This window comes from Plectropomus leopardus, chromosome 23, assembly GCF_026936395.1.
Source record: "Plectropomus leopardus strain MGB_pleo_1.0 chromosome 23, ASM2693639v1, whole genome shotgun sequence".
NCBI lineage: Eukaryota > Metazoa > Chordata > Actinopteri > Perciformes > Serranidae > Plectropomus > Plectropomus leopardus.
This window is the reverse complement of record NC_142198.1, coordinates 24,615,975-24,632,318: the sequence shown is the minus strand read 5'-3', so window position 1 is coordinate 24,632,318 and position 16,344 is coordinate 24,615,975. Positions and strand designations below refer to the sequence as shown.

Here is a 16,344-nt window from a genome sequence, read left to right as displayed (position 1 = left end):
GACGAGCCGACAACACGTGTGTGAGCGTTGTCGGGGATTGCGCTGAATCGTGGTCGGGGACAGGCAGTGGATCCGTAGCCGGGAAAACAGTCCGAGAGAACAACGGTACCGTCGAGGAGCAGGCAGGAGGATCGTCGTGGTCGGCGGGAGGTCTTTGCCAGTGAAGCCGGCAGATTTCCGGAACGCCGAAACGAAGCACGTGGTCGGGGACAGAAGGCAGGTAGGTACACGGGGAGTCAGGCACGGAGAGCTGGTCGGGAACAGGCTGGGTCGGCAACGGTAAATCTGGCAGGAAAATGCTGGAGAGTCGTGCATTATGCAGAGGAACAATCTGGCAGTGAATGAATGTGTGGGAGTGTCTTAAATACCGGCCTGATTGGCGATGAGCTGCAGCTGTGAGAGAGGAGGCTGCAGCAGTGGGCGTGGCTCGTCTGGAGAGCAGGTCAGGGGAAGGTGAGTGGAAGAATACTGGCGGTGAGGAGGAGGGGGAGGAAGCAGGAACCATGACAGAACCCCCCCCCCAAGGGACGGCCCACGATGTCCCAAAACAGGCGGGCGGAGGGGGCCCGGAGGAGGGCTAGAACTCCACAGAACCCTCCGACCCAACGTCGACACCGTCGTCACCGTCGTCATCGTTGTCACCGTCGTCACCGTCGTCATCGGAAGACGGTTGCCCCCCAGGCGGGAGGCGGAGCTCCCCAGGCGAGATCCACACCCGACGGTCCAGGAACCAGAGAAGGAGGACGGCGGAGGAGGCGGAGGACCCCGCCCAGGGATGGTACGGGAGGGCTGATCCGGATGGAGACGATGGAAGTCCTCAACGAGCTGGCCGGCCCAGGATCTGCCGGGCCGACCAGGACCGCCCTCCGGACCGTAACCTTCCCAATCCACGAGGTACTGAGTCCCTGCCGGGCGCTTGAACGCAGGAGTCGACGCACTGCAGGCAGGAGCGCCTCGGAGACGAGGAGGTGGGGGAGGTCGAGAGGCCGGCTGCAGAGGGCACTCCCGAACCGGCTTGACCCTGGAGACGTGGAACGTGGAGTGGACCCTCATGGAGCGGGGCAGTTTCAGCCGAACTGCCACAGGGTTGATGACCTTCTCTACGGGGAACGGACCGATGAACTTAGGAGCCAGCTTCCGGGATTCCACCCTCAGCGGGAGGTCCCTCGTCGACAACCAGACCCTTTGGCCCACCTGGTAGGAGGGAGCCCGGGAACAGCGACGGTTGGCCGTGGAGGTGTACCGACCAGCCGCCCGTAGGAGAGTCGCTCTGGCCCGGAACCAGGTCTGACGGCAGCGACGAATGTAGACCTCCACCGAAGGGTAGGCCGCTCCTTTCTCTTGAGCAGGAAACAGCGAGGCTGGAACTACCATATGCGACTGGAACGGGATAATCCAGTGGCGGAACTGACGAGGGTGTTAGGAGCAAAACTCTACCCATAATAGCTGAGATGACCAGGAAGCTGGCTGGTTGGAGGCCATACATCGCAGCTGCTGGTCTCCATCTCCTGGTTCATGCGTTCGTCTGGCCGTTGGACTGGGGGTGATATCCCGAGGACAGGCTGGTAGACGCCCCCAGGAGCCGGCAGAACTCTCTCCAGAACGCAGAAGTGAACTGAGGTCCGCGATCGGAGACCACATCAGAAGGGATGCCATGAAGCCGGACCACATGCTCCAATAGTAACCCTGCAGTCTCTTTGGCGGAGGGAAGCTTGGGTAGAGGCACGGAATGTGCCATTTTGCTGAACCGGTCTACCACTGTCAGGACTGTTGTGTTGCCACCCGACAGTGGTAGACCAGTAACGAAGTCCAGCGAGATGTGGGACCAGGGGCGATGAGGCACTGGGAGTGGGTGCAGGAGGCCGGCAGGAGCTTGGCGTGGCGTCTTGCTTTGGTTACATACCGGACAGGCATTAACAAAGTCTTTTGTGTCTTCGGCCAGGGTGGTCCACCAAAACCGTCGCTGCAGAACCTCCCTGGTGCGAGTGATCCCCGGGTGACAGGTGAGGCACGAGGCGTGGGCCCACTGGAGAACCTCCGACCTGAACTCATCGGGAACGAACAGGCGGTTCTGTGGGCAGGAGCTGGGACCTGGCTGCTCCTCCAATGCTGACAATATGCGTTCTTCAATTTCCCAGGTGAGGGCAGCTAGGAGACGGGGAGCAGGGAGAATGTTGTCAGGACGGGATGTGGCCTCTTCCTCCTCCAGGAACTGGCGGGACAGAGCGTCGGGCTTGACATTGCGGGAACCGGGACGATAGGAGAGGGTGAAGGAGAAGCGGGTGAAGAACAGGGCCCAACGGGCCTGGCGAGAGTTCAGTCTTTTGGCGGAGCGGATGTACTCGAGGTTTTTGTGATCCGTCCAGACCAGGAAGGGAATCTTGGTGCCCTCCAGCCAATGGCGCCACTCCTCCAATGCCAACTTTACTGCCAGTAACTCCCGATTGCCAATGTCGTAGTTTCTCTCCCACAGACAGCCGCCGAGAGAAGAATGCACATGGGTGCAACTTCTCATCTACAGCCGAACGTTGGGAGGGACAGCTCCCACCCCACATCCGGCGTGACTAGCGCCTCACTACGAACTGTCTGTCTGGGTCAGGAATGAGGAGTATGGGGGCAGAGCAGAAGCGTTCCTTGAGGTGTTGGAAGGCGTCGGCGGCGGCAGGAGACCAGCGGAACAGAACCTTGGATGAGGTGAGAGCTGTGAGGGGAGCTGCCACCGTGCTGTATCCACGAATAAACCGTCTGTAAAAGTTGGCAAACCCCAGGAAACGTTGCAACTGTTTGCGTGAGTCCGGAACGGGCCAGGAGGTCACCGCTGAGACCTTATCAGGGTCCATCTCCATGCGGTTGTGACCCACGATGTACCCCAGGAAAGAAACAGAGGATACGTGGAAGTGACATTTTTCCGCCTTTACGAACAGAGAGTTCTTGAGAAGAAGCTGCAGGACCGACTGGACGTGATGGATGTGTTCCTGTCTGGACCGAGAGAAAATCAGGATGTCGTCCAAATAAACTAACACAAACTTATTTAGGTAGTCTCTGAGGACGCTGCTGACGTGAGGGCCTGGAAACGTCGGGGCATTAGTGAGACCGAACGGCATCACTAGATACTCATAATGTCCAGTGGGGGTGTTAAAGGCCGTTTTCCACTCATCCCCTCTCTCTTGGCGCGGACCAGGTGGTAGGCGTTACGAAGGTCCAGCTTAGTGAAGATGGTGGCCCCTTGTAACAGTTCAAACGCTGAGGCGATGAGGGGGAGAGGGTAACGGTTCTTCACGGTAATGTCATTCAGCCCCCTATAGTCAATGCATGGTCGTAAAGAACCATCTTTCTTCCCCATGAAGAAAAATCCGGCTCCGGCAGGAGATGAGGAGGGACGGATTATGCCGCTAGCCAAAGAGTCATTTATGTAGGTCTCCATGGCCTCCCTCTCGGGAGCAGAGAGGGAGTAGAGACGACCCTTAGGAGGTGCTGACCCGGGTAGGCGGTCAATGGCGCAGTCATAGGGCCGGTGAGGAGGCAGAGAAGTGGCCCTTGACTTATTGAACACTTCCCTGAAGTCGTTGTATTCGGGCGGCACCCCGGAGAGATCTGGAACGGACCCGGTCCTGGAGATGGGTCTGGCTGCGTCTGACTGTTGGAGGCAGATCTGTTGGCAAGATGACCCCCACGCCAGGATTGAACCAGTGGACCAGTCTATGTGCGGGTTGTGACGACGGAGCCAGGGGTATCCGAGGATCAGGGGTAAGTTGGGAGACTTCAGGACGTGGAACTGGATGGTCTCGTGGTGTCTCCCCGACAGGAGCATGGAAATGGGGGTGGTCTGATGAGTGACGGTTCCCAGGAGGTGACCATCCAGTGCGCTGGCTGGTAACGGGCGTGGAAGAGGAACCAGCTCAATATCCAACTGCAATGCGAGGTCCTCATCGATCAGGTTTACGTCGGCCCCAGAGTCAATGAACGTGGAGAGGGTGTGTGAACCCTCTTTCAACAGGAACTGGACGTGGAATAGGGGACGAAGACTAGGAGCAGAGTTCTGGGAACGGCTCAGCAGGATGCCCCTTTCTACCGCTGAGCCTGCCCTTTTACCGGACAGCCGGAGATGAAATGACCGGCCTGACCACAGTAAAGGCAGAGATTAGCCCGACGTCACCTTTCTCGCTCCTCTGGAGATAGCCTGGTGCGACCCACCTGCATGGGCTCCGTTCCACCAGGAACTGAGTTTGGGGAACTGCTGGTGGTTGCAGAAGGACCATGTCGATGAACAGGAACCCGCTGAGCGCCTCCCTCTAGTCGCTGCTCCCTCCTCCTCGCCTGAATTCGCCTGTCCAGTCTGGTGGTCAGTTCAATGAGGCCATCCAGGGAGTGGGGAAGATCAAACGAGATCAGCTCATCCTTTATGTAAGGAGCTAACCCATTGAGAAAAGCGTCACATTGGGCCGCCAAATTCCAGTCACTCTGCCGGGCTCGGGTCCGGAAGTCGATAGCAAAATCAGCCACGGTCCGATCGCCCTGTCGCTGGTTCAGGAGACCTCCAGTGGCATCGGGACCCAGAGGAACAGCCCCGAAAACCTTTCGTAGCTCCTCAGCGAAAGCGTGGAATGAAGAACAGGCTGTAGTGCCTCTCTCCCACTCGGCCGTTCCCCACAGACGTGCTCGGCCCGTGAGGTGGTTAATAGCAAGGGCCACTCTGGCTCCCTCAGTGGCGAACGTGTGTGGCTGCAGAGCAAACAAGATGGAACAGTTCGTCAAGAACGGGTTGCATCCCTCCGGATCTCCAGCATATCGTTTTGGCGCGCCCACCCGGGGTTCTGGAGCGGAGCTGGGCGATGGAGTGGAACTGGGAGCCAGTTGAGCGGAACTTGCAGCTGGGACGGCGTGCTGTGTCAGCGTGGTTGCCATCTGTTGGACTTGATTAGCCAACAGGGTGAGAGCTCTTTCCAAGGCAGAGGCAGACTGACGAGCCTCAGCTGCGTTGGAGGAGAGCTGAGCCTCGTGCTGCTGCAACATTCCTTGACGCTGCATGGTAGGATTCTGGAGAGCGCTGGCGTCTGCTGGGTCCATTTCTGGCCAGATTGTACTGAAACGGGTGTGTGTTGAACCCAGATGCAGTACACCACAGCTCAGGGATTGTTGGTAATGACTTTTATTAATCCCAACACTCACGAAAAGCAACTCACAGATATTCAGTCCGTTCTTCGGGCCGTGAGCCCAAACACAGTCTCTGGGTATCCCACGAGGAGAAGACACGAAGCTTGAATCTACCGTGGCTGGAGAGCTGGAAACCCTGTAGTTCGACGAGCCGACAACACGTGTGTGAGCGTTGTCGGGGATTGCGCTGAATCGTGGTCGGGGACAGGCAGTGGATCCGTAGCCGGGAAAACAGTCCGAGAGAACGGTACCGTCGAGGAGCAGGCAGGAGGATCGTCGTGGTCGAGCGGGGAGGTCTTTGCCAGTGAAGCCGTCAGATTTCCGGAACGCCGAAACGAAGCACGTGGTCGGGGACAGAAGGCAGGTAGGTACACGGGGAGTCAGGCACGGAGAGCTGGTCGGGAACAGGCTGGGTCGGCAACGGTAAATCTGGCAGGAAAACGCTGGAGAGTCGTGCATTATGCAGAGGAACAATCTGGCAGTGAATGAATGTGTGGGAGTGTCTTAAATACCGGCCTGATTGGCGATGAGCTGCAGCTGTGAGAGAGGAGGCTGCAGCAGTGGGCGTGGCTTGTCTGGAGAGCAGGTCAGGGGAAGGTGAGTGGAAGAATACTGGCGGTGAGGAGGAGGGGGAGGAAGCAGGAACCATGACAATTGTCACCGGGATATTATACGAAAAGCAAGTAATTTTAGTATCCGTCTACGCTCCCAACTGGGATGATCATAATTTTGTGAGTTCGCTATTTGCTACTATCCCAAATTTAGACACTCATTTACTGATAATGGGAGGAGACATGAACTGCGTACTCGACCCAGCACTGGATAGGTCTACCTCACGTTCAGCCACACCTATGAAAATGTCCCAGGCTCTCACCACATTTATGACACAATATGGATTTGTTGACCCCTGGCGACTTTCACATCCCGCTGCAAAACAATACTCCTTTTTTTCCCATGCACACCGTTCATTCTCGCGTATTGACTATTTTTTGATTGATAAAAAACTTACCTCAGCAGTCGTCTCCACTCAGTATTTACCCATCACAGTGTCGGACCATGCCACAGTAATTTTAGATCTCCATTTTAGTATGAAACCAAAGAGATTCAGACATTGGAGTCTGAATCCCCTTTTACTGGCGGATGCCAACTTCTGTAAGCGCATCTCCGAGTCAATTACGTTCTTCTGTGAAACTAATAAAAATAAGGAAACCTCCCCGTCTATATTATGGGATACCCTTAAAGCATATATAAGGGGCGAAATTATTTCTTTCACTTCACATGCAAATAAACTACGGAGGTCTCGGCAGAAAGAATTAGAGGAATCTATTGCAAACTTAGATAATGCAATCTCAACCACAAACACTCCAGACTTGTATAAAGAAAGAATTAGGCTCCAAACAGAACTGGATCTGCTCCTCACTAATGAGGCTGAACAGCTCCTCCTTCGCTCCCGCGGGCTAGTATATGAACATGGTGACAAAGCTGGACGCCTGTTGGCTCACCAGCTGAAGGCAAGAACAGCATCAAACCAAATTACACAGGTAATAGACGGATCAGGCTCCATAACCTCTGACCCGGACAAAATAAATAGCACCTTTAAATGGTTCTACTCCCAGCTGTATACTTCAGAGTCTCTCACAGACGAAAATCAACTTAATACTTTTTTTGAAAATTTGGACCTACCTAAGGTCTCACCTGAAAACAATCTAAAACTAGACACTGCTCTTACGCTATCAGAAATTAAAGAAGCAATACAATCAATGAGTAGTGGTAAATCCCCTGGCCCCGACGGATACCCGGTTGAATTTTTCAAAAGATTTTTGGATCAACTGGCTCCACTTTTACTCGACATGTTTAATAACTCATTTAATCAAGGCATCCTGCCACCTACACTAATGCAAGCTTCCATCTCTCTAATTTTTAAGAAGGGTAAAGACCCACTAAATTGTTCATCCTACCGCCCAATATCGCTTCTCCCAGTAGATGTCAAAATACTTGCAAAAATATTAGCTCGCCGATTAGAGTGTATTATGCCCCAGATCATCTCAGATGATCAGACGGGATTTATAAGAGGAAGACACTCATATTCCAACATAAGGAGGCTCCTCAACGTCATTCTCTCTCCATCCTCTTCTGATGTTCCAGAGGCCATAATATCTCTCGATGCCAAGAAGGCATTCGACAGGGTGGAGTGGGCCTATCTATTTTTTTCCCTGCGACAGTTTGGGTTCAATAGCAACTTTATCTCATGGATCAAATTACTTTACTCCTCTCCCTATGCCTCAGTGTGCACAAACAATCAACGATCTGCCATTTTCACTTTTTCGGGGCACTCGACAGGGATGTCCATTATCCCCACTGCTATTTGCACTAGCGACTGAACCACTGTCGGCCGCTCTAAAAAGGGAGACAGGATTCGAGGGAATTGTGAGATGGAACATAGAACATCGAGTTTCGTTATATGCAGACGACATGCTTCTCTATGTCAGAAACCCCTTAGCAAGCATCCCACACATCCTGACAGTATTAGATGCTTTTGGTCGTTTATCTGGATATAAACTTAACATTTCTAAAAGTGAATATTTCCCAATCAACCAGTCAGCCATTGATATACCACCCTCGTTCATCCCTTTTAAATTAGCCAATAAGGGATTTAATTACCTTTGCATTACAATTACACAATCTATACGAATGATGCGAGAGCATAATCTGACCTCACTAACAACTGCAGTTAAATCAGACCTACAAAAATGGAATTACCTACCATTATCCTTAGCAGGTAGGATACAAATTATTAAAATGAATGTACTACCAAGATATTTATATGTCTTCCAATGTCTCCCAATATATCTTCCAAAATCGTTCTTCACTGCTGTAAACGGTATTATTTCATCATTCATCTGGGCCAACAGACGTCCAAGGGCGAATCGGTCATTGCTCTGTAGGGATAAATCGGTCGGGGGGCTGGGGCTACCTAACCTTATTGGTTATTATTGGGCAGCCAACACGCATAAGATAATATCATGGTTTACCACCCCTCAATCTATTTGGTGCCGGAGTAAGGCAGCCTCCTGCTCCTCATCGCTGTTAGCGTTGACATGCAGTACCTTGCCCCTCCTCCCGTCAAATTTTACCTCTAATCCAGTTGTTGCTGGAACTTTAAAAATCTGGGCACAAATAAGACACCACTTTAGATGGCTTACCCTCCCTCTGGCCTCACCCATTTGCAACAATCATTTATTTATTCCAGCGAAGACTGATCCACGATTCAGCACCTTAGCAAATAAGGGGCTAGGTAGTTTGGGAGACTTGTACATTGATGGTGTGTTTGCAAGCTTTAACCAACTAATCTCTGCTTTTAATTTGCATAGATCAGACTTTTTTCGGTATTTCCAACTGCGGAATTTTGCAAAAACGCATGCAACATCATTCCCACAAACCCCAACACCCAGTGGAATAGACCTGGCTCTTAAGGCTAAAACCCTAACAAAGGGTCACATCTCCTTCTTTTATAAATTACTCTCCCCTACCGATGAATCTATTATAAAACAGGATCAAGCTAAGCTGGGAGTCAGAGCTTCAACTAAATTTTTCAGAGTCTTTCTGGGAAGGGGCTACGAGAGCTGTCAACTCATCATCCAGCTGCGCCAGGCTCTCACTAATACAGTTTAAGATCCTTCATAGATTACACTACAGTAAAGAGAAACTATCGAAGCTATATCCTGACAAAATTGATGGGAAATGCAATAGATGCTCACAATCTCCATGTAATCTCACCCACATGTTCTGGTCATGTCCCAAACTGACTAAATTCTGGCAACTATTCTTCAAAACAATCTCAGATGTCCTGAATATAAATATAACCCCAACCCCACATATCGCTATTTTTGGGAAACCCCCAGACGAACTTCATACTACAAATATTCAAAACAATGTTATAGCCTTTGCCTCTCTTATTGCTCGTAAAAGAATCCTCTTATTATGGAAGTCTCCTCAATCACCATCAATCAAAGTTTGGTTACATGACATTTTATCTCTTCTAAAACTGGAAAAGATCAAGTTTTCACTTAGAGGCTCATCCAACAGGTTTTACACCCACTGGAGACCACTACTCAATTATTTGGATAAGCTTCCAGCTGGGGAAATCTTTCTGTAAACTGATAAGAACTAACCCACCAGCGGCAGATAGCCACCCCCCCAATAACGTATTTATCCTAAGACACGCCAGCATAATTATTTTGCATCCATGACCAAGGAGTGGGCAGCCACCATTATGTATTTCGTATTTCTAATGATCTACACTGGCCTTTACCTATATAGATATGTAATATGTGGATATGTATGAGTATGTATATGTGTACAGTATATATGTGTGAATGTGGAAGTATGTGTGTATGTATCTGGGTAGGTATCTATCCTGCAGACGTATATACATATATATATAATATTATTATTATATATATATATATATATATATATATATATATATATATATATATATATATATATATATATATATATTGCTATTATTGTTATAGCAATATTATTACTATAATTTCATTTTTCTATCTGTTTATTTTATCTTATTTAATTATTATTATTATTCTTTTTTTTAAATTATTTATTTAAATTGTTGTGACCTGTGTTTATTCTCATCAGTTGGTCTGTCACCTTCGTACTTTATAATTATACAAGGGGTTCAGGGGATTTGGGTGGGGGGAGGCACTGCTTATCTATTTATGTTCAATTTACTTGTTAATGTTATAAAAAAAGGGGGGGGGGGATTGTACACACTCTTATATACACTGAATATTGATGACTTGTCCTTTATAAATAAAAGTTATAAAAAAAAAACATCCAACAATAACAGCAACAACAGCTGTACAAATATACAGTATGTCAAAAGAGTGCATTAACTGGCAACATTATTTAATCTATACTTTGTTAAATGAAGCAGTTGCAGCAAGCTGTGACCACTCCCTGTGCTCTAAGTTTAAAATCATTTAAAGAAATGAGGGTCTCTGCAGGTCGTCTAGTATCAGAGACCACAGCAGAACAAACCGGGTGTCTCTCTCTGCTGGACTTCAGATTATGGCTGTTGTGCAAAGATGAAAACTTCTGGCTGAGGTCAGTTGGAAATGTAAATGAGAGGATTTTAAAGACTTGAATGTGCCAGTGTTGAAACATGCATACTGATAGATGGCCATCACTCCATGCTGTATAAGGTACAATGATGGGTCCTGAGGCTAGATTTAGTAATACGCCCCAGGCTGAGCAATATAGGGGATTAAGCTTGGACAAGGTGGACAGTTAGGCAAAGCTGTAAAAATCACCATAAAGTATAACCAATTAAACTGGACTCATCACCTAGGCCAGCACCCGGCATTTTCTCGATCCTGTGGAAAAACCAGACTTCAGCCTGAACAGAAAGTCCAGTGATAATTTTGATTTCTTTGTAACATAGTCAATGTGGTGTTTAAAGGGGAGACTTTTGTCCAACCTAATTTCCAAACATTTATAATTATCAACAAACCAAAGAGAGACAATTGAAATTATTGATTGAGTATAGTTGGAACCTCTGTCTGCCTGGGAGAGAGAATCAAAATTTTTGTTTTTGTTGAGTACAAAAGCAGTTTCGGGTCTGTAAGGGTGTGTTATAAGGTGTAAAAATCAGCCTGCACATTGGCACGCTAATGATATTGAGACATTTTGTTTTGCAACAAAAAATACATCTGTTTAAACCCAATTTTTTAAACTTTTTAGGTTTTACTCGTCCTAAAAAAGGCAGTTGCTAACAAGTGGCTAAATGGACTACAGTGTTTGTCAGGGACATTAGACGTCCTCACAGCAGACACAGATGCCAACTTCCTGGTTGGCACACAAAAACAGGTCATCCCTTCGGCGCTCTGTTGTTATGCAGAGATAGTTGTATGTGTGTGTTTGTACCTGTGTGCAATCCGATGCGTATTTTGACTTTGATCTCAGGCATGTGTTTGATCTTAAACGCTCCTATTGAGTGCAGGATGTCTAGAGACATGTTGGCCACTTCTCCTGCGTGTCGATTCCCGTTTCTGTTAGGAATACCTGAAGCCACCATGTAGGCGTCTCCGATAGTTTCCACCTGCAAACATGATGCACACAAAACACTTCACAGTAGACTGAAGGAAACAGTTATTGATAATCTATCAGACATGGCTACTGAGGTTCACAATCAAGATCTTTGTTAACATGAAAAGATAAAGTGAGCATTTAGATGTCAGATGAGTGAGATTCTTTGATTAAATGAAGTCGTCTTGAGTCTCCAGGTGTGTCAGGAGACTTTGCTGTAAAACATCTGGAAAATATGAAAATTAGTGCATCTCTTCTTGTTGAGTACCAGTCTGTTATGCATTCAAACTCTGCAGAGATTTTTAATATAACCTAACTTTACTCTAAAAGGAGGTTTATTCATTCCAGCTGCTTCATATGGATAAACTCATGATGATGAAACAAAGGTTAATGTCAAACATGAAATGGTTCCTACCTTGTACACATCGTGAGTAGCAATGATGGCATCAAACATGGTGTAGAGGTCATTAAGCAGGTCTACCACCTACACATACACACAAGGTGCTGGGGTTAGGGTTAGTGATGTTTACAGTGACGGACGTGCATCATCAGCAGATGTTGAACAGTTTGTACCTCGATGGGTTCGCTGAGAGCAGAGATGGTTGTGAATCCAACAATGTCACTAAAGTAAAGAGTGCAGTCCGAATAATGTTCAGGTCGTACCGGCCTCCCTTTCTTCAGAGCCTGAGCCACAGACCTGAAAAACACACACACACACACACACACATTTATTCACATTTATTTACATTTAGAGGTTAAATAAACATCCTTCTTTACGAAATGTGTCCCTTCACAGTGATCTGAATAATGTATGAGCAGTTTGAATTTATAGAAAACTACCAACTGACCACCATTCAAAAACACAGTGATTCTGCGTTCTATCATATCTCAGCTAATTAAGTGACATTTATTCTGGACAAACAGCCCATAATATCATCATGGTTACAATGTCCTGACCGCTGAGCCGATTAAAGAGAAGTTTGATTGCATCTTACTTTGGCAGCAGCTGTCCGACCAGCTTCTCCGTCTTGTTTCTCTCAACCTCCAGTTCGTCTGTTCGTTCTCTGATCAAATCCTCCAGGTTTGAACTATATTGCTCCAACATCCGCAACATGGAGTCGATGATGTTCGCCCTCTTCCCTCGGTTAATGCCCCGAAACTGCAAACACAAAGGACAAAATGAATAAAAATATGCCTGAAGTGCTCAGAAATGTCCTGCATAAAAAAACTAATGGAAATCAGTTCAACATACAAAGGTAATACATGACATAGGCCACCAGATGGCAGCGGTGCAATTCGTCTTACCTGTTTGAAAATGTCATCGAAGCTCGGCCTCTTACTCGGATCTTCATTCCAACATTCATTCATCAGACTCAGACACTCGGCAGGAGCCTCATCCACTGAAACCAGAGGCCTGCAGAGAGGAGGGGGCTTCTTCAGACGCTCCACAATCTCTGAGAGACAGACAGGTACACAGACAGACAGACAGGTGGTTAAAGAGACAGACAGGTGGTCTGCAGAGAGGAGGGGGCTTCTTCAGATGCTCCACAATCTCTGAGAGACAGACAGGTACACAGACAGACAGACAGGTGGTTAAAGAGACAGACAGGTGGTCTGCAGAGAGGAGGGGGCTTCTTCAGACGCTGCACAATCTCTGAGAGACAGACAGGTACACAGACAGACAGACAGGTGGTTAAAGAGACAGACAGGTGGTCTGCAGAGAGGAGGGGGCTTCTTCAGACGCTGCACAATCTCTGAGAGACAGACAGGCACACAGACAGACAGACAGGTGGTTAAAAAGACAGACAGGTGGTCTCACCATGCGCGGGCATGTCCATCATGGCGTACGGCAGTGTTCGTGAGATCACTTCCTGTATGATGATGGAGAAACTGAAGACGTCTCCAGCAAAGGAACCTCCTCGGACCGGATTTCTCAAGAGCTCTGGAGCTGTCCACAGCAGCTCTGAGACACAGACAGGTGGACAGAGAGAAGTTCAGACAGAGACAGACAGGGAGACAGAGAGACAGATTCAGACAGAGACAGGCAGGTAGAAAGAGAGACAGGTTCACAAAGAGACAGATGGGTAGACAGAGAGACAGACTGGTAGAAAGTTCCTTTAAACCTCTGACATCATTCTTATTCCTGTTTTTTATTCACTTAAGCAGCAGAAAGAAAACCTCATCTTTATGTTTCAGCTCTTGACGACAGAGAACGTTTTTCACACCTGCAGTTCAGAAGATTCGGTGAGATTCAACACTGGTGCATTTTTCGTTTGGTGCAGTTAGCATTCACACTGAATTGAAGAGAACCAAACTTCACAATGTGAATCAGCCTCTCATCTGTTGGACAGAATATCTGAGTGAAACTCAGTGATACTTAATGTTCTCTGAAATAATGCACAAACATAAAATAAATTCAGTTCCTGGTTTTCTGATTTTGATTTGTTGTTGAGATCAATCACATTATAGGGACCTGGGAATTCCACATATAATTTGTTCATTTGGACACTTGCCACTGGACATGTGTCACATGTCCTGTGAGTTTCTTCTTCCAAATGGCTTCTGTTGTCTCCTTTGTTCCTCGAACAGCCATTTGAAATCAGTGTCCCAGAATGCCTCATGTTCTGACCCCTAGGATGTCACACAGTCAAGAAGAGACACGACTGCCATCCTTCTGGCTCAGTCCCAAACCTCCTCTGAGGAAGACTGCAGGTCTGGAAGACTGCAGGTCTGGAGGACTGCAGGTCTGGAAGACTGCAGGTCTGGAAGGCTGCAGGTCTGGAAGACTGCAGGTCTGAAGTGACCGAACCAGAACTCCCTTTTCCCCAACCAGCAACCCAGAGAACTCTTGTACCACTCCCAGAACGGCAGGTAACATCCGGGCATAGCATGAGGACATACGTATAGGCTGAGCAAGACTGTTTATCTTTCACCGTACGTGTGTACCATGTATTGATGCAGTGCTATTGAATGAGTTGTTATTAGTCATCAGTTGGTTTGGATTTAGTTTGTTCATGCCTCATTCAGACAGGGTCTTGCATGAAAAACAGATTATGATGAGGTGACCTTGTTACAAAGACAACAAGCTCTGTGTTCAGTTCACTTCCTGTCATCGGATCAGATCACATTCTGAGTGGACCGAATGTCAGTACACCTGGCGTCAGTGGTTTAAGGGCATTTGCTGAGCTGAGTGTAATGCCACGTCAATGGTTGGGTTACTGAGGAGGAAGTGAGTATCCTCCACATTCAAACAGCTCGCGTATACCCACCACTCCACCATTACTTGGATGTGAACTGAGACCCTAACCTTCAGGACCACTCCAAACCAACCAAACTATCTGACAAAACACTCCACCATTCAGCTGATTTGGACCTGACAGTTCAGGTGTGAAAGCACCATTAAAGTTTTTACCTTGTGGGTCCTCAGGAAGGCTGAGGTTCTGAGAGTGAAGGATCATGGGAAGTCCATAGTCTGTGATTTTCAGAACGAAGCGCCCGTCGACTAAGCAATTTGTGGACTTCAATCGACCATGACTTAAGCCTCGTAGATGGAGATACTTCATCCCCTGACAAAGAAAACAGGTTTCATTATCACTAAAGATTTGAATTAGAATTTGTCTGAGAATAAACAGCGAAAAATTGAAGAAATACCACATCATACACATGAAACACAGAGCATTGTTTCAGTTTCTCTTTAAAGGCTGGATTGTAAATGTATAATTCACACGGTATTATAAACTTCAGATGTAATCTCCTTAAGACTGAGGCTTAGTCACCTTCAGACTTCAACTTTGCAAAGAGAGACAGGAAGTTCCCATGTGAAGGACAGGAACAGAGGATTAAAGGATCAGCAAAGAAACCAAAGTCACATCACACAAAGCCTGGACACCCAAAAACCCAAAACAGGACACAACACATACCAACATATCATAATAAAACCTAACAGCTACGAATGCATACCAACAAAAACCAACAAAAGCAATCACTAACCAACAAAAACTGACAAAAAATAACACAAACCAACAAAAACTAACATCTACTGATGCATACCAACAAAAACCAACAAAAGCAAACACTAACCAACAAAAACTAACACAAAAAATAACACTAACCAACAAAAACTGACAAAAACTAACACATACCAACAAAAACTGACAAAACTAACACTAACCAACAAAAACTGACAAAAACTAACACATACCAACAAAAACTAACATCTACTAATGCATACCAACAAAAACCAACAAAAGCAAACACTAACCAACAAAAACTAACACAAAAAATAACATTAACCAACAAAAACTGACAAAAACTAACATCTGCTAATGCATACCAACAAAAACTAACAAAAACAAACACTAACCAACAAAAAATAACAAAAAATAACACATACCAACAAAAACTAACATCTACTAATGCATGCCAACAAAAACTAACAAAAACAAACACTAACCAACAAAAACTGACAAAAAATAACACATACCAACAAAAAATAATAAAAACAAACATTAACCAACAAAAACTAACAAAAACTAACATCTACTAATGCATACTAATGAACACTAACAAAAACCAACAAAAACTAACAAAAACAAACACTAACCAACAAAAAATAACAAAAACTAACACTAACCAACAAAAACTGACAAAAATAACACATACCAACAAAAACTGCAAAAAAAAACAACACCTACTAATGCATGCTAATGAACACGAACAAAAACCAACAAAAACTAACAAAAAATGACACATACGAACACCTACCACCAGATTTTATCAGGATGTTTCATCGTTATTGTTATAGCTATTAGTAGTATTATACGTATTCGTAGTGATATTTGAAGCATTTGTATTATTATGAGTATTATGAGTATTTGTAGCACCTTGATGAGGTCCATGAGCAGGGAGGACTTGAACATCCAGTCCAGCCTCATTTCACTGTTGGCCAGCAGGTCAGCCAGACTCCCTCGAGGACAATGTTCGACCACCAGAGCAAAGATCCCCGAATCCAGAAACAAACCCACGTACAGGTTCAGGTTCTCATGTCGCATCTCCCTCAGCTGGAGACATGAGAGGCGGAAA

At 46.8% G+C, this 16,344-nt stretch overlaps 1 protein-coding gene across 3 annotated transcripts in view; it reads right to left on the bottom strand.

The window, feature by feature from the left end:
• The window catches only part of LOC121964767 (retinal guanylyl cyclase 2-like), a 68,111-nt gene that overhangs the window by 15,695 nt on the left and 36,072 nt on the right, over positions 1 to 16,344 (bottom strand). For all 3 annotated transcript variants that reach the window (XM_088073695.1, XM_088073696.1, XM_088073697.1), the window contains exons 13-20: positions 16,146 to 16,322; positions 14,675 to 14,828; positions 13,082 to 13,225; positions 12,568 to 12,716; positions 12,258 to 12,421; positions 11,836 to 11,959; positions 11,678 to 11,746; positions 11,101 to 11,275 (exon numbers count right to left, since the gene is read on the bottom strand). In XM_088073695.1, coding sequence (XP_087929821.1) covers positions 11,101 to 11,275; positions 11,678 to 11,746; positions 11,836 to 11,959; positions 12,258 to 12,421; positions 12,568 to 12,716; positions 13,082 to 13,225; positions 14,675 to 14,828; positions 16,146 to 16,322 — 1,156 coding nt within the window. The remainder of the gene's footprint in view (positions 1 to 11,100; positions 11,276 to 11,677; positions 11,747 to 11,835; positions 11,960 to 12,257; positions 12,422 to 12,567; positions 12,717 to 13,081; positions 13,226 to 14,674; positions 14,829 to 16,145; positions 16,323 to 16,344) is intronic.